This window comes from Pygocentrus nattereri, chromosome 1, assembly GCF_015220715.1.
Source record: "Pygocentrus nattereri isolate fPygNat1 chromosome 1, fPygNat1.pri, whole genome shotgun sequence".
Classification (NCBI taxonomy): domain Eukaryota; kingdom Metazoa; phylum Chordata; class Actinopteri; order Characiformes; family Serrasalmidae; genus Pygocentrus; species Pygocentrus nattereri.
This window is the reverse complement of record NC_051211.1, coordinates 24463328-24488236: the sequence shown is the minus strand read 5'-3', so window position 1 is coordinate 24488236 and position 24909 is coordinate 24463328. Positions and strand designations below refer to the sequence as shown.

At 39.9% G+C, this 24909-nt stretch overlaps 2 protein-coding genes across 2 annotated transcripts in view; both read left to right on the top strand.

Moving 5' to 3' along the window:
- Positions 1-21557, top strand: part of pbxip1a (pre-B-cell leukemia homeobox interacting protein 1a) — a 30323-nt gene extending 8766 nt beyond the window's left edge. The window contains exons 2-11 of the mRNA XM_017708531.2: positions 1356-1442; positions 3945-4029; positions 4164-4237; positions 6377-7295; positions 7397-7624; positions 9787-9810; positions 10467-10495; positions 10668-10730; positions 11985-12147; positions 18863-21557. Coding sequence (XP_017564020.2) covers positions 1356-1442; positions 3945-4029; positions 4164-4237; positions 6377-7295; positions 7397-7624; positions 9787-9810; positions 10467-10495; positions 10668-10730; positions 11985-12147; positions 18863-19812 — 2622 coding nt within the window. The 3' untranslated portion in view covers positions 19813-21557. The remainder of the gene's footprint in view (positions 1-1355; positions 1443-3944; positions 4030-4163; positions 4238-6376; positions 7296-7396; positions 7625-9786; positions 9811-10466; positions 10496-10667; positions 10731-11984; positions 12148-18862) is intronic.
- Positions 21558-21931: 374 nt separating this feature from the next.
- Positions 21932-24100, top strand: s100a11 (S100 calcium binding protein A11). Its single transcript, XM_017708532.2, has 3 exons — positions 21932-22168; positions 23158-23315; positions 23825-24100. The coding sequence occupies exons 1-3, from the start codon at positions 22126-22128 to the stop codon at positions 23957-23959; spliced, it is 336 nt and encodes a 111-aa protein (XP_017564021.1). The 5' UTR covers positions 21932-22125; the 3' UTR covers positions 23960-24100.
- Positions 24101-24909: the final 809 nt, after the last annotated feature.

Genomic DNA, 24909 nt, shown 5'->3' with positions numbered 1-24909 from the left:
ACGGAAAATTCGAACAAGAAGCTGGGGAATAAAAAAAAAGCCGACTTCAGCTCCGTGTTCGTCTGTTGTGTCTGTGTGTGCTGGTTCGGGTTGGGGTGGTCCGTTCGCCAGCCTGCGTTTGTGGGGAAAATAGCTGTGTGTAATAGCCGTTAAAGAGCGTCGTCATATGACGTTAAGGTTAGCAGTTTTATCGCTCTGCTGCCAGACAATAGCCGTAGCCAGACTAACATTAGCGTCTCCACCAAAACACAGCCACAGTGCGTTGGTCTTCAGCAGTCCGTCAGGTTTACTGACGTTATTGGACAGGCGTGCTGAATGTTTAGCTAGCTAACGTTGCAGTCTTTCCGTTTTGGGGCATGTTTGAGATTGGCCTTACAGAGAAGCAGCCGGAGTTCACCTAACCCAGCTAACGCTAACGGATCAAGGGAGGTTCTGGGTTCGTGGGTTTAACCTGCTGTTCACCTGTCTGTGATCTTTGAACAGCCTTCAGGCTCTGTGTGTGTGTGTGTGTGTGTGTGTGTGTGTGTATGTATATGTGTGTTACGTAAGAGCCAGTTGCTCTCATGGCGACGCTCTTCTCGACGAACGACATGTAACCTAAATTCCCACACGCCCCCTTTTATTTCACTTTCCGAGTGGCTTCTGAAGGTTGTGGGCCCATATTTTTTAATAGCAGGTTAAACGCCCCTCTCAGTTTTTGACTGTAGCTAGGTTACACCCTAGTTTAGCCTTCAGCGCAGGCTCGGAAGGCTTGTACGTTTTTTCATGAGATAAACGACCCGCTCAGTGTTTTGGCTGACTGTGCCTCAGAGTGCCGTCAGGATAGCCCAGAACGAGGAATTAAGGTTTCCTTTGGTCTGCTGGATGAGTGGGAATGAGAGGTTATGCCCCTGGTTCAGTCACGATTTTGACAGGTAAAGGGGAACTCCAGCAGTTCTTCCAGATTTGATTAATTCACTCCTGCTGATGCAAACATACAAAAACCATTTACACTACCAGGCAGTGTGCAGAACGGTGTGGTTTTGGCTTGGCCAGAGTCCTGATTTAAACCCTCTTGGGAATATTTGGCCTCACATTAAGCGCACAATAGCTCAGCAATGTTGTCAGCTGTTTGAAGCCATCAGTGCTGAGTAATACTTTACCTATTTGGTGAATGATTTGTTGTTAAGACCCTTAACAGCTTAACGTTTTGCTATTTTGGGCTTGACCCATTTTTTCCATGGGAGTGTAGATGAGCACCTTCATGAACATGTGTGTTGTTTGTTCCTCAGTGCTTTCCTCTCATGGCGTTAATCGGACTCAGAGAGACTTACTTCATTAAGGTAATACAATTAACATGCCTTTATATGTTGCAGGTGCTGAGCAAGAAGACAGTGATGTCTGATAACAGCACCGGCAGTAGTGAGTCTTCCAGTAACAGCTGGACTCTCCTCTCTCCTGAGGTAATCCGTAGGGAACGACGTGGCGCACATAATCACACTGTAGGTTGTGACACATTTAAGACAGTGACTTGTAGTTGTACCTGTGTAGCTGGGTAATTGCATGGACCTGAAAGTGAAATATGCTTATTGTTTTTTGGTTGGTAGTTTTAAAGTGGTGAGTGATGGGAATGTTATTTCTTTTAAAGGAGGTTAGTACTGACATTTATCATGCTTAGTTGTAGGTTCTGATGATAAATGAGTAATATCAGAATAAAAATATTTATTTTATATAAATGCATAAAAAAGACAAGATGGTACCCAAACAGTCTATATGAAATATAAAGGAAATGCTGAGGTAATAAATCCAGTATTTAACGGTGAAGATCTCAGCTACAATTGTACCAGGTTTAATTTCAGGTTTACTGATGCTTTTATTACCCTGTTACATATTACATATAGTCATGTGAAGAAGTAAGTATAATGCGTCATTAATCAAAAGTAAATGATTTGAAATATCCTTTTCTGTTGAAAACAATAAGTACATGTCTTGCTTCAGTAACTGGTACTGCCCCTTTTAGCAGATTCCTGTAACTGTCTACCAGTTTCTGACATCTGCTAGGAGGAATTTTTGCCCACCCCTCCATGCAAAATTATTTAAACTGACAGGTACTGTGCTGTGTTTTGAGGGGCTTCTTACATGTGCAGAGTATTTCAAGTCATCCCACAGCATTTCAATGGGATTCAGATCAGATTCAGGTGGGATGGTGCGGGTGCTGGAGCCTATCCCAGCAGTCTTCGGGCGGAAGGCAGGATACACCCCGGACAGGTCGCCAGTCCAACGCAGGGCAGACAGACAGACATAGATAGTCACTCACACACTCACACCTAGGGGCAATTTAGCATCTCCAATTGGCCTGACTGCATGTCTTTGGACTGTGGGAGGAAACCAGAGAACCCGGAGGAAACTCCACACAGAGAGGACCCTGGTCGCCCAGCCGGGGAATCGAACCCAGGCCCTCCTTGCTGTGAGGCAACAGCGCTACCCACCAAGCCACCGTGCTGCCCAACTTTAGTCTTGCCCTGATTATTTTTTTAAGACTGCAAATGCTTTCTCCTTGCACACTTCCCGTGTAGGTCAAATTTGTGCAGTGTCATTCTAATGGTAGTGGCATGCTTTTTGACATCCACAGTGGCAAGAGCTACTCACAGATCCAGTGGTAAATTTTTGGGGTTCTTAAAGACCTCTTTCAGCATCTCATGGCCTGCTCTTGGACTACATTTGCTGGGGTGGCCTGGCCTGGCCTGGCCTGGCCTGGCCTGGCCTGGCCAAGTTGGTAATGGTTATAAGTAGATGATCTTCCAAACAGCAAAAGTGGTTTCACTTGTTAAATTATGTCACTTTTATCTGTGAACATTGTTTAAAAGAAGACTGGATGTCTGTATATCCAAATATGCTAAAAAGTCTAAATTTTTCATGGGGTGTACTTCTTATAACAGTAGAGCCCTTTTAGTATGACTAACTGGGGAAAAAACAACAATGTTAAAAAAAAGTCTGCATCTTAGATGAGCTTAAGGAAAAGCTTAAAAGATTATCCTGCACATTTTTCACATTTGAGATTTATGTTGCTGATCAGCAGTCCAGAGCATTAGGATTGCGTTTGGTGTTGGCTACAAGCCAACCAAATATCATAAAGTGTATTTTATTGCAACCTAAGCACAGCGGAATGTTGAATGTCACCACCTGGTTAACAAATGAAGTTTCTGTGACATTTTTAAAATGCAAATTCTACACTAAAAACACAAACTTTTATTTATCAGCCACATTGGAACTATACGTCTGTGTATAAACTGGGGTACATTATAATAAGGTATTTTATAAGGTATTCTTGACATATTGTGTAGTTAGATATCTTGATATGTCTATCAAGACATGTTGAACATCTTGACATCTTGTGCAGTTTGCTCCTTGATCAGTTGTTGTCAGTGTAAGATGAGAAAAGTGATGTTTGGTGTGTGGATTTGTACAGTTACATGCATTTTGTGATGCAGAATGGTTACATAAACAGCTTAGACACTTACAAGAGAATCACTAAGCCCTTTGTCCAGTAGCTGTTTCAGCAGCCATCAGATGCAGAGTTTCACTGGTTTTGTGATCTTACAACCAACACTTCCACCAGCAAGTCAAGGTGTCAGCCACTGGAATCAGTATCATGATATCATTATTTCTCTTTCCACCTGTCAGTAGCTTTTTCAGTTTTATTATGTGTTCCTTCTTGCATTGCTAGTGATTCTTTCGTAAAATCTGTTGTTGGCATCAAATTCAAAATGGGCGTGTTTAAAAAAAAAAAAAAAAAAAGTCAACATTTGATATATTGTCTTTGTAATATTTTGCCCTACACTATTACTTAATAAAGAACACTACTTGGATAGCAAGGTATAGTGGGAACAGGAATATGCAATAGGAAGTGTTACCATGTTGTTTCTCAGTGCTGCATGCTCACAAAGTGGGTTCATTTATTTCAGGAGGCTGCCATTGACACTGCTGGACCAGTGGATGATGGAACGGAGAGTATTGGTGATGCACCAAGCCTTTCAGAGGAAGTTGCAGGTTATCTTTTCAGTCCAAACATGTCCACTTAGATCACCTAATCAACTGGGGTTGAATTTAGTGATAGGAAAACTCCAGTAGAGCTTTGCACTTTATATGCCTATAATAGCTTTACATCTATTCCTGTTCCACAGGAAGCTCTTTGGAGGTGAAGCCAAGTGAGAGTGAAGCCCCGTTGGAGACCATTTTGTCGGAAGAGGGCCAGCAGGTTAGAGCCTTGTGTTTTATGGTCTTTGAAATTCAGACATTTTAAAAAGCTATCAAGAGCTAAGTTTTAAGGAAGGTAGTAATAACTGGTTAACATAGACTTATCGCCATTGATGTTAACCATCTAAAGTTTCACTGCTTCATTTGAAATCTCTTTTTTTAGGTTGAACGATCACATCTCTGTTTGATCTGATATGGCAATAACTTTAAAACAAGAATCTAACATGTTGATACTTGTAGACAGAAGAATGAATTGCTCAAAGCTGGTTAGCTTTTTAGATTTTGGTTAATTTTTTTGACCCTCCCCAGCTTACTAGCAGTTTTACTGTGAAATTAAAGGCTAACTAATAACAATGACTACCACAAACTATCTAAATCATGTATATTTAAAACTGGCTAATTTGTATTTTACTGACGATTGAGTGCTCGTTTGGGGTTCTAATGAGTTACAGTTGAAATGACAGATAACAGGCTTCTCAGCATTCTGCATCAAGTAGTCTGTCTGACCATGCAGTATTTCTTGCATATCCAGCTAACTTAAACTTATATTGTATGTGGCAGTTTTGACAGATGTTGCTTTTTATCATTATAAATGTTTCATTGACTACAGATTTAGGTAAAAGAATTAATTTTTTCTTCTTCTCTGGGACTCTTCATTGTGTTAAATTGTTTGTCATTTAGGGGCAGTGGGGCACATGCTCCATTACCAAGATAGGTACAGTAACCTGAGATTGTTGGAGAGCCCCCTGGCCAGTCTGGGCCCTTAATAGTCAGAGATGGCCACTTTTGTTGCTTAATAGGCACAGATGCTGACAGGAAGCCTGTATCTGGTATTAAAAATAGAAAATACACCATATTGCCAATAGTATTCACTCACCCATCTAGATCATTGAATTAAGGTGTTCCAATCAGTTCCATGGCCACAGGTGATTAAAACCAAGCCCCTAGGCCTGCAGACTGCTTCTACAGACATTAGTGAAAGAATGGGTCGCTCTCAGGAGCTCAGTGAATTCCAGCGTGGTACCGCTGTCCAGTTGTGAAATTTCCTCACTACTAAATATTCCACAGTCGACTGTCAGTGGTATTATAACAAAGTGGAAGCAATTGGGAACGACAGCAACTCAGCCACGAAGTGGTCGGCCACGTAAAATGACAGAGCGGGGTCAGCGGATGCTGAGGCGCATAGTGCACAGAGGTCACCAACTTTCTGCAGAGTCAATCACCACAGACCTCCAAACTTCATGTGGCCTTCAGATCAGCTTCAGAGATTCAGAGATTTTGGACAATTTCATGTTTCCAACTTTGTGGGAACAGTTTGGGGATGGCCTCTTCTGTTCCAACATGAATGCACACCAGTGCACAAAGCAGGTCCATAAAGAGTTTTGTGTGGAAGAACTTGTCTGACTTGCCCTGAACTTGTCCTGACCTCAACCCGACAGAACACCTTTGGGATGAATTAGAGCGAAGACTGCAAGCCAGGCCTTCTCATCCAGCATCAGTATCTGACCTCACAAATGCGCTTATGGAAAAATGGTCAAAAATTCCCATAAACTCATTCCTAAACTTTGTGGAAAGCCTTCCCAGAAGAGTTGAAGCTGTTGTAGCTGCAAAGGGTTGGCCGACATTGTGTGTTATAACCCTATTGATTAAGGACGAGATGTCACTCAAGTTTATATGCATGTGAAGGCAGATGAGCGAATGTTTCTGGAAAGATAACGTATGTGCCAGGAATTTTTCTTTTTATCTTAAGGGGACAATCCAGCCAAAATTAAAAACCAACCATCACTACATCCAGCGGTGCTCTCTAGAGTAAGATTTTTTAAATTAAAAGACTAGGAAAACCCGCTTCCAACCATGTGTCTTGAAGGTCATAGGATCTTTTGAAAAGCTACAACTGCCGTAAAGTAGATTTTTTGGGATTTAAAAAAATTTTTTTATCAGTATTGGGTGGCAACCCAAGACTTCCAAATCCTTGCAAACCAAAAAAAAAAAAAAAAAAAAAAATCAAATACAGGACACACTATTCTGCATAACACAAAGTTTTAGCACTGAATGCACTGAAGGCTTTCTAACTGCCAGTTTGTCCAAAAGATGGCAGACCTTCGTAAAACATGACTCTGAAATGTTGTCTCATTTACAGGTTTGCCTGGAAACATCCCCAGAATTCTTTGATGAGGTCACAGCTTCAAGCACTGCAGCAGATGAAGTTGACCCTGAGATTTGTGCCCCTGTCATTCATGATACCATAACTAGCTCTCCTCCTGACAATGACCTTCTTGGTGCAGTTCCCTTTAGCATTGCTACAGAGTCCTCCCTCTTTCTTTCAGAGGAACCTGCACTTGAGGAGGAGCCTTTCCCTGATGTTCAGCCCACATTTGTAATTCCTCACACAGAAAGCCCTGCTCCTGAACCTACAGTTGAAGGGACCCCTGCTCCTGAACCTATAGCAGGAGTGACCCCTACCCCTGAACCTACAGCTGAGGTGACCATTGCCCCTGAACCTACAGCTGAGGTGACCCCTGCCCCTGAACCTACAGCTGAGGTGACCCCTACCCCTGAAACTATAGCTGAGGTGACCCCTGCCCCTGAACCTACAGCTGAGGTGGCCCCTGCCCCTGAACCTACAGCTGAGGTGGCCCCTGCCCCTGAACCTACAGCTGAGGTGACCCCTGCCCGTGAACCTACAGCTGAGGTGACCCCTGCCCGTGAACCTACAGCTGAGGTAACCCAGGTCCCTGAACCAACAGGAATAAGCTTCTCCCCAAAGACTCCTGATTCTCCTCTTCCTGATGTTACTGCAGACATAAGCTCCATCTCTATTAGTCGTACCTCTGCAATCCCTGTGGTAAATATTCATGCTGAGGAAAGCCTCAACCCTGAAAGGTCATCTCCAAGTCTGCCCTCTGAAGCTCATTTTAGCTCTGTATCAGAAGGTCCTTTAGTTGTGGGCATTAACCCAGAAACTGTTGCTATGTCTACCTTGGAAGAGGAGGAGCCCACAATACAAAGAGAAGAACCTGAGCCTCCAGATGAATTGGTAGATGTGGCGAGGGAGCCAGGTAAAGTATGGAGTGAAAGCAAAGCTCAGACACATGTTTCTTGTCCTTGATCCCTCCCTCTGTTCCTTGCTTTTGCCAACTTTATACTCTCCCATGTCCAGAAACACTGTGTGCAGAAGTCTCAATGGATTTTCCAGAAGAGAGCGATGGTCTGCGGCTCCGACATGTGCAGCACACTGAGGTGAAGAGGCACAGCTCCGATGAGGAAGATGAGGAAGAAGAGGAGTTCAGGATGCCAGAAAGAAAAGAAGAGAAGTCAGGCTTCTCACTGAACCATCTCATCGTAGGAGCTCTGGCACTGTTGTGCCTTGGCTCCCTTTTCTTCACGGGTAAGTTGTGCAGTAGCGATGCCCTCCGTTTGTCACAAAGCTTTCTGTGCTTCACAATCTGCAAAATGGCTTCTACACTTAATGCACTATATGCGCAAAAATATGTGGATACCCTTTTTAATTGGTGAATTCAGCTGCTTTAAGGTGCACCCATTGGTGATGTAGGCGTTCAGTTGCACACACACAGCTTACAGTAACCTTAGGCTCATGTGCAGCTGTTCCAAAGCGTCCCGTTCTAGTATCAGTGATTTTTCTATGGAGATTATACTAAGACATGTAGTCATGGGGTAAAAAGGAAGTACACCCTCCTAATTCTGTGTTTTTATTCATCAGTGAAAAACATAGAATTGAAGGAAGGTGTACTTTCTGTTCCCTATGAATGTATGTCTTATTACAATCTCCATAGAAAAGCTTTGAAAATAGAATGGGACTCTCCAGAGCAGCCGCACATGAGCTAAGGTTACGTTGCCTGATGCCAAGCATCAACGAAAGCCCTCCAGGATTGAGCTGTGAAGCAGTGGAATTGTGTTCTTTGGAGTGATGGAGCCCATCCAATAAATTTGGTATAAGTTGGAGTGGTGTTTATGATCCAGAAGTAATCTTCCAACATCAATACTTGACCTCACCAATGCTGTTGTGGCTAAATGTAATCAAATCCTTACAGTGATGATCCATCAAAGGAGAGAGCAGTTGTCTGCAAACTTTTGCACATTTAGTGTAGATGTGGGCGATGTAGCAAAAGTATAATATTTTGATACTTCAAATTTTCACAATAAACGATATGTCACAATATTTATTTTTTCAGATCAGTTGAAACAGAGAAAAAAACCCAGTCGTGCTGTAAGAAATAATATCAAAACTGTGAATACAGTGGTTTTTATTATTTTCCATAGTTTGTTGCATTAAATTTGGCAAACAAGGCTAGACCTTTGCTCGCTTTATAATGAAACACACACACTTGGTTAGTGTTCAAGTACTGGTGATGTGCACAATATGCTCAGAATGGTATTGTGACATAATTGATCACGTTAACAATATATATTGTCTTATTGCCCAGCACTAATTTGTTGTTTTCAATGGCAAGAATAGACAATGTACTAATTCTATTCTATTCTAATCTATTTATTTATTTTGGTATTTATTTGTACCACTGTTTATCAAAAACCTTTATGAGCTAAAATTAATACTGTTAAATATGTGCTATGATAGAAACACACTGGACTGATTAAAAACACACAAATCCAAATTTTTGGGTTAGCAAGCAGACTTCAGCTTCAATTTCAATACACTGTGTTCAATTTAAGGATGTATGTTATCTTGAATATTTCAGATGGTGGACTACATCCATGAGTCTGTCTAGATTGCTCATCGGGAGGATATTTAACAAAATCAGGACTCAAGTCAGATGATTACATAAGCTAAAAGAAGACCAATCCATTTGTACTTTTCAGACAATGTACAATGGCTTGTGTGGCTAACAGAGAAATCTTACCGGTTTTGAGAATCAGCGCAATCTTAACTCAGTTATCTAGCTGACTAAATTAGTTTACGTGAGGAACAGGGCCCAGGACAGTGGGTCATTAAAAAAGTGCCTATAATGTTGGTGCACTTAATGGAGAAATTCTGAAGCAATGCATCCAGTTTCAAAAAGGAATAGACAGTAAAAGTTTCTGTTTTTGGAAAATGTCATACATTATATATTGTTTTGTCTTTGTGGCCCTTGGCTCACCATAAAGATTGCACTTTGCCCACCCACCCCTACCCCCATCCCTACAAGGCAAAAGTTTGGGCAACCCTGCTTTAGCACTGTCAGGCTGTTGAGAAACCACAATGCTATGTATTGTAGCCTTCAAGCACAAATATAAAGAAGCTAGAAGTTTTTAAACAGTTTTTAAAAATGTCCTTTTTAAAAAAAAAACATTACACTATATTGTGTTACCAAATACTGACTTGAAAGGAAAAGAAGAATTTAATCCTTTATATGTTCTCAACATTTTGACAAATTGTAAAATTCTAAAAGCTTTTCTGAAGTGGCCGGGCTGCTACGATGTGATTGGCAGTTGATATTTAGAGGAGGTTGTTTAGCAAAGGGTCAACTTCCAGACTTTTTTTCAGCTCACTTCCAGCTTCAGTTGTTGTATTAAATTGTGTTGTTTCTCCAGGTATCACGGTTGACCAGGCTGGTGGTAGGTACAGAAGTGGGGCTGCTAGAGGGCAGTATAAGCTTGTGTATTGCCTGTAGGTAGGAGTCTCCCTCAGGTGCTGATTCAGGATGATTTTCCCATTACATTTGTTGCTCTTATCTATGCTGAAGGAAAATAGCAGATTGGACCTAGAGTCCAGGCTGAGGGCTACTTCTGCCAACACGTGTGCTAACTCCACCTAGAACGCACTACTCACAGCTTTGCCCTTGCATTTAGCAGTGTGTCACTCCTTGCATTCACGTTCTTCATAACCTGTAACCTGTAAATAACTGTAATTTAATCGCAGCAGTAGCAGTCACTGAGAAACTGCATTGTGTACTTATGAATTCACGTGTAGTGCCATTTTAACCGTATACATAACTGAAGTTATTTTCTAAGAATGTTTCAGAACAGTTTTTAAACTGCATGGTTAATAGAGATTTAAATCTTAGAGAGTGTCTGTTTTTCAGGTATGTGCTACACTGTGTAAATGGAAGTAGAATTGCACTGAAATGCTGTGGCAGTTATTGTTTTTTTAAATGCACCCCTGCAGCATGTGAGGCTGCACAGTTGAATTTTGTGTTTTTGCTTCCATTGATTTCTTCTTTATTTCTCTCTCTTTCGGTCTGTCTTTCTCTTTGTTTATCCTCCCTGTGAAGATTTTGATGGCTCTGAGCTAAGTGACCAGGTTGGCTGCTTTATACATATTTTATCTTTATATATTTTCACATTAGCATTACCTTAAAACATTGTAATTTGGACATTCTGAAGTTGTTCTGTGTGATCCAGTAGAACCAGTGTAGTCAAAAAAAAAACTTAGTTTTATCTAATCATTTATCTAAATCTCTTTTCTATTCTAGGAACTTCTTGAGAAACTTGCTCAAGAAAACAAACAGATTTCCATACTGGAGGCACAAATACTGGTGAGGGTATCATTACAGTTCGGTTTTATGTTAGGCTCACTTTTTATCAGTTCTTTTTTTCCCCTTTAAATTTGGTCGAACAAAATGTTGCCCATTCCCTGCCACTTATGTCTTAGAAACTGTGTAGAAAGAGATTTGGAAAAGGATTTGGAATTTAGTAGTGAACAACTGTAGCTCAGTAAGTTTTAGCTCTGCTGAAAACATGATGATGGACAAACTCTGGCCAAACTTGCTGGAAATGGCATTATATAGATTCTGTCTTTGGAAGTCTTTTTTCAGAGTGTTTTTTAGGGCTTTCTCTCTAGTGAATACTTCATTAGGCACCTCTAGACCTAGTCTGTAAACAAAAAGAGGTACAGTAAATGTTATTAAAGGGATAGTCCATCCCTCAAATCCAATTCACCCAATTTGCCCCTCACCCCAGATGTGCTCAGTCAGCCACAACAGATTTTGCTTCAGATTTTGCTTTTTTACTTTAGAACTGCAGCTATGAGGCTAATGTTACCTGAACATCCCTAAAACTCCTCTCAATCTGCTCAAACCACATCCTGGTCTTTCTTAAGGTTGTGCATACCTGCTGATGTTTTTAGAGCACAGTATATGTTATGCGTCATATAGAGCACAATATATGTGCTCTATATGACGCATAACTAGAGAAATTAACTAAACTTCACTGCTACTGGCAGCCATTTCAGACACCACCAGGCTGGCATTGAAAAAGCAGGACTGATTTGGGTCACATTCATTTGTATTTTTGATTGTCATTGTCACAAATGCTGACCCTAGATCAGCACTGCTACTCCAGAGACCCTTTTGTCTAAAGTAGTTCACTGTAGGTCATATTGTGCCGTAAATTACATTGACAAATCTGTGCAACCCTAACGAAGACATGGATGCTTGAGCAGGTTAAAGGGAGCTTTGTTAATGCATTTTTACAGAAAGAATTTTGGTTATTTACGTAACTACTGAGTTCTAGTGTTCGATAGCCATGCTAGACTCCTTGCTCTAGTTTTGAATTAAAGAAGCAAAATTTGGATCTCTAACTTGTGTTGGCTGATAGACTACATTTGGGGTAAGTCAAAGATTGTTTACCTTTGATTTTTGACCATTGCTTTAAGCGTCACACTTTCTTTCATTTTGTTCTGTCCTCCAGGTTTTTATTGAGCTTATTTATTGTGGTACTTTTGAATGTGTCATACATGGATGTTACTGGTAGCCTACCATTAAAAGTAGACTGTGCAATCTTTTTCCCAGTCCCAAAAGGAAGAGTTGGACAGGGCACTGAAGATGGCTGCAGATAAAGGAATTACTGACAAAGAAAATGCTAAAATGAAAGAAGAACTATCTACGTTGCCGGCTCTAAAAGAAGAACTAGAGGCACTTAAAGCCAGGATCGGTGAACTCGCCCAACTCACAGGTATGAATTACTAATGTGAGCGTAAAAACGTAATGTTCTTCTGTTTTTTTCCCCTCTCTTTTCGTCTGAGCTGTTTGAAAGTAATAATAGTTTTTGACATGAGACCAGGCCAAGGGTTCTTATAGGTTTGGATACACTGGATGAAGCTGGAGGCCTATACCAGTCTTCTAAAGTAATTCAGTAGAATGTATGATAGGCCAAGAATAGCCTTGTTTGTTATTTTGGAGTCATTGCAATCAACTTTGTCTTAGCAATTCACTTTATCAGTTTTAGCTTGTTTGTTTTAACAAATTTTAGCAATTTGTGTCTTGTGCCATCTATCATGATATAAACGTATTACATAGCTGCAGTAGGTCTAGGGGATGAATATCATGTCATGCTGCATTATGGAATAGTTCTGCCATATTGGCAGGATTTGTTTTTTGTTTACATACCACAAATATTCACATACACCGTGGGAGCAAAAAGAGATTCCTGTTTTATTGGTTTTTTTTTTTGGTTTTTTTTTAAGATTTGTCAGGTTTAGAGGTAAATCAAATAGGAAGGACGTCTTAAACAAATGCCAGAGGAATGACAAAGATCACAAGATGGTTAAAATGAGTGTTATTAACTGTGTGGATCTATACAAACTCTCAAGCAAAGAGCAGAGTAATGATCTGGATATGCTACCTCCTCTTTCATTCCAAGACCTTTTTCCTAGCTGCTGTGGCCTAAGGGTGTATGCTTTTGAGAAGTTTTCAACTCACTCAAAGCCCATGTACAGTTTACAAAAGGATATCACAAACCAGCCACTGGCATATTTTACTCAGCTACTGGTACTGCTGGGCACTATGGCCAAAATTTATCACAATAAACAAAATTCATATTGTTCGATATCGATACATACAGCGTTAAGCTAGTGTTCTCCCGCTCTCCAATGCCTCACAACTTCTTCAGTTAACTTTCCTTTAAATCAGGGCTGTAACTTGCATGAAACCCCTTCATTCTTTCACTTTTGTTGATCAGGAATGCACTAATACTAAAATATGACTTTCTGAGGGCTGTAACAGCGTTGGAGTTGTGTGGAGCAGACGTGGTTTAATGCTACTAAAGCTGGTTAGGATGTTAGGAAAGAGGTGAGTTCACTGTAGGACAGTACAGTTACGCAGCTGATCTCAACACTCGCACTTGGTCACAAGAGAGCAGATCGCTGGTCGCTCCACTCAAACAGGGAATTTATAACTCCACGTTTCAGATGCCACCCCCCCCCCCTCTATTCTAGTCCTATTGTGTGTCCTCTCTTGTTGTGTTGCTTTCCTTGCAGTAGAAAATGCCACCAGGGCTGTCACTAGAACATAGAAGTATGAGAATATTGAAAATTGATCAAACCTTTATTACAGTTCTGTTGAGGAAAGTTATATCGCAATAATTATCATTATTGTTTTATTGCCCAGCCCCAACCGCTGGAAGATTTGAGTCTGTTACTGGCATATTTCACTCATTTACTTACATTTCGTAGAGCTACCAGCAATATTTCACCCTGTTACTGAAATATTTTACTCCTTTACTGATATTTTTCACACAGCCACTGGCATTTCACTCTGTTAATGGTGTATTTAATGCTGTTACTGGCATTTTTCACTCCACCAACCAAAAGATTTCATTACTCATTACTAGCCGATTTCACTCGGCCACTGGCAGATTTCACTCAATTACTAGCATATTTTACTCCGATACTAACATATTTCACTCACCGTTGTTGCTTGAAGCTTACACCAAAAAGTCACCCTGAGGTCTTTAAGATAAACAGATTCATTAAGTGTTAATTCACCTCAGCTAATGTCACTACTCTTATCATATTGGTTCACCTTATACCCTTTAGATGGAACACAGCAAGCTTGTGAAGTTAGTCATCTGAAGAAGAACATGATCGTCACAGACTGAAGTGGAATGTTTTATTCCATTACATCTATACGATTAGCGCATGAGATGAGCAGAAGTTTCATGGTGTTACTGACATTTCACACAGCCCCTGGAAGATTTCACGTGGTTACTGGCATATTTCACTCCACCACTGACATTTTTCACTTGGCTACAGGCATATTTTACTCAACCACTAGAAGATTTCACTCAGCTCCTGGAAGATTTCCCTCTGTTAGTGGCGTATTTCACCCAGTTAATCATGTTAGTTCGCTGATAAAAACATGTCACCAACTGATATTAAAGACTTTATTCTGTTAAATCTCATTATATTATGGAAAGAGCTTGAGTTTGATGTCTGCACTACTATTCTGATGCTTCTTACATGCTACGTAGCTGCATCCACAGAATTGAAAACTCCCATGCTAGTCACTTCTGCCAGTGTATTTAGTCAACCCTAAGGGCTATAGACCAGGTAAAAGCAAGGAATGCAGATAGGAAAGGAAGATTTGACTATTGATTGATCAGCCTAGATGACTGACTAACCCTGATGAAATGGAGGATCACCCATAAGACATTGTGTGATGACGTATCCCAAGCTCTAGATGTCAAATTAACATTGGTTGGAGTGTGCATGTAGGCATTTTAATGGTTCATCATCCGCATAGGCATTAACCACATAGATTTTTAAGCTGTGGTGGCAAGTAGAAGTGACTGCTGAAGACAATCCAGACTGCTGGCAAAATTCTGTTATACACCTGCCTGAACTTTCCCGTCCCCATTTTCCCCATTTCCTGTTACGAAATCGTTGAAAAAAGGTCCCTATTATTTCAGAATGCAGGTTTTGGGTAGTTTGACCATTTTCATGCATCTAGCTAGTCATGTCACCAAGGTGACCAGTTCTTCTACTTTAGTGAGGCTTCTTTGAGAAGAAGAAAGAAGTATAACAATGGAATGGGACAAGGAATGGTGTAACGTAGGGCAGCAAAACAAATTTATATCTGCACTCTTTAAAATCTAGCCTTTTTTGACAAGTCTGATTGCAATAAAATGTACTCTGACTACTGTGCCATAAAAATAGGACTGTATATGCAGAAAACGGAGTAGTCTAGATGCTTGGTTAGAAGAATCAGGAAGTCTTATAAGCCTGCCGCAACCAGATAGGTCTGTTATGAAGTCTGCTTTTCATTTTCTGACCTCCTGTTATAGATTACAAAGGGGAAAACAATCTTAGTTGAATCAGACAGTAACATGTTCAGCAGTTACAAAATGTGCTGAAACAGTTTTCCAAAGTATGAAACTTAATTATATAACAGTAACTCTTTCTACACCTAATAAGTTACTTCACAAAGTCACTTGCGTCCTTTTTAGTTTAGTATATGAATACTAAATTGACAAAGTATAAAAAAGGAGGGAAGATACAGTTGTATGCAAAAGCTTGGAAACTGAGTTAATATATGCTCAGCAGAGAACACAGTAGTACACGTTTTAATGCACTTTTACCAGTATTTACTTTTCTAATATGTTGAACTCAAGCGTATAAATCGAGTGCAGTAGTGTAATAATAAATGCTAATTTTATGCTTGTTCACTGTAGAGGATGTTAACTTATTTTCATAAAATTAACAAAACATGTTCTTTGACCAATGACTGTAGATGGAAAAACAAACATAAGTAGCAGAAATATGAGCATATAATGCTAGTGCTAATGAAGCTTTTCTTCTCTTGTGCATCAGAATTAAAGTAACGGTGCGTCTTCTATTCTTCAATTTTTTAAAAATAACAAATGTAAAATAATGTAAAAAATACAAAACAAAAAAAATGGAAATGAGTGTTTATTGGATTGTTTTACTGATGGCTTCTGAGATTACTTATTAGATACCTAGAATATAACAGTTCCCAAATTCCAGTTCAAGCAGCTGTGCATTAGATTGGGAAAATATGAACATCCACAATATTCATATCTTCCTACTTAATGCTGAAGCCAGCATTCCTGTTGCTCAATATCAGACAATTTCTAGATATTAATGGAAACGGTCATATGAGTCCCTGACCTCAAGCTTTATATGTCTGGAGTAATGTCCCTTAGGCATCTGTACGTTTTAGTTTTCCAACTTTTATGGCGCTATATCATTATAGCCTTTTCAACCATTTGGCTAATGCAGCCGAACGACTTCTAAGACTTTGATCATCAATCTAGCTTGTGACCCACTCATGTACCTTCGTTTGAGTGATGTTTGAAAGTGTTGTAATAATTTATAAGAGCTTATCTAGTTTAATGATTATATTACCCTTCTTTGTTTTAGCTGTGTCATTATTTTTGTTGGGGACAGGTGTCCTTGATGTGACTTGTTGGTTTGGCTACAAGCCAGACGTTCTCTGAAATCGTCAGATTCAAGCAGTTTGTCAAAGATGCTGTTTGAAACACATTTCAAATTGAAGGCGTTCTGCCTCGTTTGATATATTTGAAGCATGAAGTGAAGAGTTTATAATGATTGTTCTCTAGGGGTTTTAAAAGATAATGTGTGCCAGATTTTATACTGACTTTCTGTCCCTGATGTGGTAGGACACACATTTTTAATAAATAAATCGAAAGCCCTTTTTACATGAAGTAGAGAATTAGATTCTCTTGTGTTGTATTGTCAGAGTACACAAGAGTGCTTAGATTTCATTCAAATTTTCTTCAGGTGGAAGCTGGCTCCAGACCTCTTACAGTGGGGCTTATAGTGGAGGGTGGCGGTGGTAGGGGTGCTCGGTTGGTTACTGAGTTTGTCACCTTTTTCATGTCTCATGAATTTGCATGCCTGATTTTTAGAGCGGTAAGGAGTTGAATGTAATGGACTAAAAAGTTGAAGGGGGGGTTGTTGATCACTATCAGTTGGCAAAATTTTTTATATTGAAAGACAGGCCAGTGTTTTAGAGAACCAGGCCCTCGTTTATCAGTATTGCTTTGAAAAACGATTCTTCCCTAAATGCAAAATGCAGAACACTCATTTGCACATAATGTTTTGGTGACAGTTGTTCAGTCTAACAAGTTCTGCTCATACATTTCTGAACTGTTTCCAGCTACCAAACCAGACCTTTAACTGAAAAAGATTCTATCCACAGGTCTTTTTCACGTACATCAAGCTCCAGATTTGTTTGAATATAATTTTTTCATGTAGTAGATTTGTTTTTATATGAAGGATTATGCCTCTTTCTCTCAAAGCCTAGCTAACGCTCTTCCTTATTGTTCAAAATTAAAAGAGAGCTTACTAAAGGGGAACTGTTTAAAATTCCAAATGAGTCAGGGACATCTTCGTTGTGAAAACATTATGACCTTTGTTGTGGAAACATTATGACCTAGTCATTACATCAGATTAAAAGCACACTGGTAATAGTGTTTTGAGCTGTGATAGCATGACGACTAGCACACCACTTCTTCAGCAACACACTGACTGTGGATGCAGGCGTTCAGCAGCAGTGTGAGCGGGCTCAGACCGGGCTCAGGTTTCAAATTTAGCTGTACCAGTTGGGCTTAAAGTCACGGGTATGGGTCAGGTTCAGGCCTCGATTTCATGCCCTTGTAGATCTGTAATTCTTACCTTTGGTCGTGAAAGGGAAGGACTGAATTCTCTAGACAAATTTGACTACATAAGATTTGTCAGCGGTAATAAGAGTTTTATAAACCACCTGATAGGGGCATGCAGTATGAGCTCAGTTTTTATATCACAGTTTTAACAGCAATTTTTATAATCCCTTCAGTTTTTCGTCCCACTCTGGCAAGATTTCATCCCACTCCCATAAAGAGCTTGTTTGTCCTACTCCAGCGTGCACCCTACACTTTTTTCCCCCGCTTCATCCTGCAGTTGCTGGCTGTTTTCCATCTGCATTACTCACAAATCAAAGTGACTGCCACATGTCAGCCCTGCATTTAATCAGCTTTATTGTTTTGTATTCACCTTTTTAAGAGCACCTTCCTCGGCTGTGGCTGTCTGACTGTCTAAAGGCTCCACCGTTTCTGTAGCCTACGATAAAGCAATTCACATGTTGTTTAAACATCTGTTTAGAATTAATTTATTCTCTTTTGGTATTTTGCAGATTTTTTTAATATGCTGATTGTTAAGTGATCATTTTATGTAGGAGGTTCACTCACAGGTTCCTCTGCACATGTGTTGTCCCACCTCACCCACACTGGCTGCCTGCTTCTGCACCAAGCCTTGAAAATTAGCCCCGTGCCAGATATTGTGGTGTGTCTTGTGTAAATGCATTCCCCTACTACGATGTACTCTAATAGCTTCTTCAGTTCCTTTTGTGTAGAACCAATTCCCTCCTACAGCCTCTCCTCATGTTTGTTGTTACTGTCTAAAATAATATTTCACTGTTTGCTGTATCTAATAAAGGCAGCTCACAATTCCAGGCTTGCTAAATTTAGTGCATCACATTAAATGTAAATCTTCACTGGACGTTTTTTACAAGCTGATTTGTTCTTCGTTGTGCTCAATAGTTATGTCGATGGTTATGTCTGTTTGTCCAACAAATCGACACAAAAGAGTGAAAATATAAGTGAAGTATAATCTGTGTGAATGCGGCAAAAACTGAATGTCTTGGTGTTGTATCATGCACTTGGCACACCCCCAACATATTATAAAAGAATTCATATAATTCATATTATAAAACATCATACTGGAATACACTCCACCATTACCACCTGTTAAGGACTGTTCATAGAAACAAGAAGGAAATAAGCTGTTGTGCTATTTAGTTTGAATAATTAGTCTTATTATAATTACCATTGGATCTAAAAACCTAAATAATATCACTTTTTGTCTCTTTAGCTGAGGAATCCTCTGAAACATCCCAGAGCTCCATTTCTTCTTCACCTGGTGTTCCCAGAGATATTCAAGGATCTACAGGACCTGATAGATGGTGGGATAAGCAACAGGAACTAAAAAGACAAAAAACTCTATTGGAAGAGAGCAGAAAGAGACTGGAAGGGATAAAGAAACCAGGCTGGCACAAGAAGGGCTTGAGGGAGAGTTTGGTTGAGATGCAGCAGAGGCTCTCGGAACAGGTGGACTACTTGGGCAAGAGAGATGAATGGAAGAGAAAGCACAAGGAGCACAAAGAGGGGAAGAAGGAGTGGGGTGACAAGAAGAGAAACCAGTGGAAGATGGAGGAGACTGAGAAAAAGTGGAAGCTTGGCAAAGACAAGTATGATGGTGGCTCAAAACACAAAGAGCACTTCGTGAAGTACCGTGAGGAGTGGGACCATAAAAAAGATGAGAGGAAGCTGGAGCGAGAACGAAGAAAGCAAGAAAGGCCTTGGGAGACCAAGTCTCACCACCAGCAGCATAATCATCATCATAAAAAGCAGCATCAACAGCGTGAGCCAGTGGACTTCTGGAAACACCAAGAGGAGAAACTCAGGAGGAACCAGAACCCTCCTGAACGGTGCCGTGGTGTTGCAGACTGTGCTGATGCAGAGGGATTCACTCCTGTCAAGCTGTCAGACTTTCAGGCCCTCCTGGAAATCTATCTGAGCAAATTGGGTGGTGTTGCTGAGGAGAACCTGGAAGCTCTGCGTCGTCTCGTTGCCCAGTTCTTCCATGGTGGCATCTTCAGCCACAACAGCATGCTCTTTAGCGAGTTTGCTGAAGATGTGGCAGACATACTGGAGGACCTGGCAGATGCTTTGAAAGACAAGCAGCATAGCGGCGACAATGAAGCATTGGAGGAGGAAATGGAGCAGTTTGAGAAGGAGGCCTTGTGGAAATTTGCTGCATAAAGCAGCAAAGCTACAATATGAAATGAGCCATATGAAGGAAAAAATAATAACCCACCAAAACGAAACGCCTGAGAGAGGCTCTCTCCAGACATTGGCCATTTTCCCCAGGCTGTGTGGACTCTAACTGTAGTTAGTGCAAAGAGTGTCTTTCTGGAGTCTTGTCCTTTTGTGAAGTTCCATCTGTTTGTTGGGTGTCCTGTCCCGTGCTACCTCTATTCTTCGATGCCAATCCCCTTGCTTGCTGTGTAAAGGATCAGTTACTTTTTTGTTGCTTTTTAGTGTCAAGTTAAAATCAGTTCATTTTTTAAAAAAAAGAAGGGATCCTTTGGTCCCTCTATTGAATAGTTTTTAGTTTGGCCTTGGCCCATAATGTGAGAAGTAAAACCTGGAAATGTATCCGTTTGTCCCTGCTGGTTTGGACAACCTGTGCCTGTTAATACTCACCATTATATTGCTGACCAGTTGAGTGTCACTTCCTGTTCCTGCCCTGTGTAGGTATGACCACTTTATTCAGATCGTTTTTATTTTTACTTATGAGGAAAACTGACGGTACTGATTTGTGTAATGTGCTGAAATCTGCGAAAAGGTTATTAGCAGGGGAACATGGTACCAGTTTCATCAGTTTTCAAATGTCTGCATATCAAAAGATTAAACTACCTACTGCTGTGCACAGTTTTATCCAAATTCACATTCATAGAGCAGTCTTTGTGAATTGTAAGGTACTGAAGTAATTTGAACAGATTTTTTTTAATGGAAAATCTTTGTTTGATAATGTGCCTTTATTTGTCTGGATGAAATTCTGTTAGTCAAATTGTTACATTATATTTCTATTTATTGATGGGAAAATCCACCAATTTTTCAACATTTCTGCATATTTCAGTCATTGTCATCCAGAGAGGTCTGGTGTGAAATGGCACAGCTTGGCTTTCTTTTCAGAGGTGGTGATAGAAATCAGGGGTTGGAATATTAACAACATAAACATGGCCATTTTATTCACTATATAGAACCACCAGTGATCATACATAATGTTCCTATATGTAATGTTATCAATGGTAAAATGGAGTGAAGTGTTTTGGGGACTGTTTTACCTTACCTGCATGTGCCCTTACAACATAAATATATATATCAAACATGAAAAACATAAAACAATTCCATCAGGCAGTGCATTCATAATAATTTGAAGTCATAATTTTCTGTTTTACATGACTTTTAGAGGAAGATTTCTATAACCACCACTGCAAACAGTTCTGACCCTGCAACTTTCTCTAGAACGGAGCATTTCTCCTCAACTGAATGACTATTTACATCTTAACAATGAAAGAAATAAATATGATTGAATAAGATAATTTGGTAGAATTGGGGGGGGGGGGAGTTCCCCTTTAATTAATATATATATATATATATAATATTCCCTTCCTGCTTGAGGGAAACAGCCATTGTATTAAATCACTGACAGAATTTCTTGTTTTTCAGTCTCTTTTTACACTTCTATGGAACACATATGAGTTAGGCTTTTTCTAGGCCAATTTGTAAATACAAAAATAATAATAATTGAATTAAGCCAAGTTCATTTGGGTCTGATTATGGAATTTAAGACGATGTATTTAAGACTCGTATACGAGAACAAAATCCTATGTAAAGCTTTCATGTCAAAAAGGAATTTAATTCAATGGCTGGACCGGATTCAGACAATAACTGAAAATACTTTTTGAATGTCAATAAAAATTGTGATGCATCACCATTTATTACTCTGAATACACTATTATTTCTTGAGTTACTTAATATGGCAACTTGCTGAGAGTAAAATGATCTAGAGTGGTTAAGTATAGTTAATACAGTACCGTATAAAAGGAAAAGTACAGTGACCCAGTTGACATTTCCCAAGTTAAGGGGATGTTTAGTCCTGCTGTTGGAGGAGGTTTGTGCATTTAATAGATGACTAGTGTTTAAACTCTCAACACTATGACAACCCTGTCAACAACCTGGCTGAAAGTTGCAGACTAATCAAGCCTGAGGCCTTTATTCAGACACTGGATGCTGAGATAATAACGCTGCATTTACCATTAACTTCAACTACAATCAGAATACCTTATGTTTCACTTATAGTATTTGCTTATAAAACATGTTTTACTTCAGTATGTTTGCAGATTCCATGTTTATGTGTCGCATTATGTGCAGTGGAAAGATTTATAATGCAGATAAGAGCATCCTGGCAGGAGCCATGGGGAGGAGGGGGTTTGGCTTGGGAAAAATGTAGTTTTCCGCTGAGCTGTGCTTTAGGGTGAAGAGAATAAAAGAGGAGGAGGTAAAGAGATGGAACACGTCTTCATGCTTCGTATACTGCAACAGCGCTCAGGTACAGTAACTTTCACTATTTCTAAGAAGACTAATTTCTTGCTTGTTTTGTGCTTGTTTCACAGAACGAAATTTTGTTTCAAATCGCTTTGTTTCAAATTTGAACACCCCTGGTGAGAGTGCATGTTTGAGTGAGCACTTTTCTATAACTTCTAGTGCACAATTAGTACTTATTTTCTGAGGTTTAACAAATTTGGGGGGGGGGATGCTATAATTTTACGTAGGCTACATTTTATGCCCCCCCCTCACACAGTATGTAAAATTCAGCCAATAAACAGAAGTATGTTCTCTCCTGAGATTGTTTACTTAATGTACTTTTTAATGTAATGTACTTAAGTTACTTAATGAACTTTTTCAAGACCTCCAGAAAGTGGTTTCAAACATTTTTCTTTAGCATTTAGCAATTCTATTTCAGTGTTAATACATTTGAATGGCCCATATCGGACATTTTTCTATTTTTATCATTTTTGTCCACATTTGTGTGGGTTTATGTACCAAAAACATAACTGCGCCTGATTCATTTTTACTTCTTTTCAATCTCTCCCTACAGCTTAGAATGAACCAGGATGTTTTTTTTTTTGTTTGTTTTGTTTTGTTTTTTTGTTACTATGCCTTTAAGGTTAATAATGTCACTTACTTCTGATTGGCCACCTTGTTCTGCACCTCATTCTAAAAGCAGTCAGAGCTGAAAGACTCCTTATAACTTCACCTGAGTGGGCGGGGCTAAACTATTGACAGAGAAATGTTTTGGTTTTCATGGCTTCATATAAGCAGTGAATTCAAAAGACATTTTTTGCGGTATGGATTGGGGAGTGAATGGTATGTTTTTGAATGTAGTACGTAAGCACTTATGTAAAGAGGAAGGAAAACTCCATTTTACGTAATATGGGCCCCTCAATTCTATTCATTCTGCAAAGAAAACTGCCATTACATTTGTGCACTGTCGAAGTGATTAACAGTTACACTATTTTGTCTTTGCTGTCTTTCTAGTCCATTCAAAATCCGCCGGCGCTTTCACCATGGAGTCTGCAATTAATGTGCTGGTCAGCCAGTTCAAGGCTTACGCTGGCAAAGATGGTTCTTTACACACCCTCAGCAAAGACGAATTCCAGAACCTCGTGGCGACACAGCTACCAAACCTTGTCAAGGTCAGAAGCTCCTGTCCTACTTGCTAATGCTCCTTGCATTCTGTGCTCATGTTGTCTAGTACTGTCTTGTGTAGTTTTCTTTTGCTAACATGAAAACAAATACTGCAACAAAAAAGTCTGAGACGTTGCTGGTTTCAGTGCTAGTGTTTATGGAGATGTTGTTTCCTTATTGTCTACAGTTAATAGTGATGAGTATAATACGTACCAGATCTTTGGAAAGGCAAATTCCCTACAAAGCTTTCACGGATTGGTGCTTGTGCAGAGTAATTAGTGCTTTTAGAGTTGGATTCTGCATTTTCCAGCAATTCTCACAGACCAGTGGAGGAGATCAGGAAGGAAAGAGGCTTCAGTTTTTGCTCTGTGGCCTACAGGAACTCTGTGTAATAAGTCAGCAGAAAAGAATGTGTATTACCTCAAGTCGCCGCTCGATGACGCTGCTGTTGTAACTCTTTGTTGGTCAGTTTCAAACTGTACATGAATGCCTTTCTATCTTGTCTGATTGCCTGCAGAACGCCACTGATCCAGCTGTGATTGACCGTCTCATGGGCTCATTGGACGAGAACAATGACGGCGAACTGACTTTTGCTGAGTTCTGGCAGCTGATTGGCAAGCTGGCAAGCAGGCACGCCGGCTACAGCCAATAAGGTTACAGGAAAACAGTTTGAAATATGCCACTGATGCTCAAGCAGGCAGGTCAAACAGAAACCTGGGACTTTCTGGAGTTTAGTTAACTATTGGCCAAGTCAAATGACACGAAATAAAAGAGGTTATTGTTTTATTCCCAAGACTGTCTTACTCTTTTTCCTTTATGGACCTTATGGATGTTATATAGGATCATATACACATGGCATATTCAGCCGTTTTGAAGGGCCCATAACCTGTTTTTCCCCATGAGAGGATCTTATGACATTTGTGTGGTTTATGTAGCAAAAGCAGTCTTTTTTTTTTTAAATGACCATTTTCCAACCTTACTTTATTCCAGGCTGTGTTTGCTACTATGCCTTTAAAAACAAGACTTAAATGATGTTCTGAACATTCTGATTGGCTGTCCTGTATTGTGCATTCAAAAAGCAGTCAGGGCTGAAACTCTATGTAAATGGCCGGAGCTTGTATGACATCATGAAAACTGAATTCAAAGTGGGCTGTTTATTCCAGCTTAGTTTCCATACATGGGCTGAGGAGGGAAAGTACGCTTTGAAACTTTAACAGTGTTTACATACTACATCAAACTCATACTTCCAAAACGTGAGGTCAGTAAGAGATGGGCCCTCTTATCTTAGTTTGGTTTGGTATTCACCCTTAGGCTTTTGTCATTCACACTCATCTCCGAGTCAATAGAAGGTTGCTGCCATAAAATGAATTTACCATTTGACAGGGTAAATGTAAACCCAAGAAAATTGAACTATTTTTAACGCATACCTAATTTGGACAAGATACTTGGACCATGTTAAGGCGCAATCGTAAAAGTAAGGTGTACCACAATAACCCCTAAACGTTTGGTGGTAGGCTGCAGTGCTCAGACTTATCAGTGGCTTCTGCATTTGGGAATGAAACAGGTGCTAGCTTGTGTTTGTTTTAGGCAAAAAGAGAGTCC

Bases quoted from the DNA above. Each gene is read 5' to 3' on its own strand.
- s100a11 (XM_017708532.2), top strand. From the start codon at position 22,126: ATGGAACACGTCTTCATGCTTCGTATACTGCAACAGCGCTCAG. The intron at 22,169-23,157 runs GTACAGTAACTT...CTGTCTTTCTAG, and splicing joins TATACTGCAACAGCGCTCAG to TCCATTCAAAATCCGCCGGC. The intron at 23,316-23,824 runs GTCAGAAGCTCC...GATTGCCTGCAG, and splicing joins AGCTACCAAACCTTGTCAAG to AACGCCACTGATCCAGCTGT.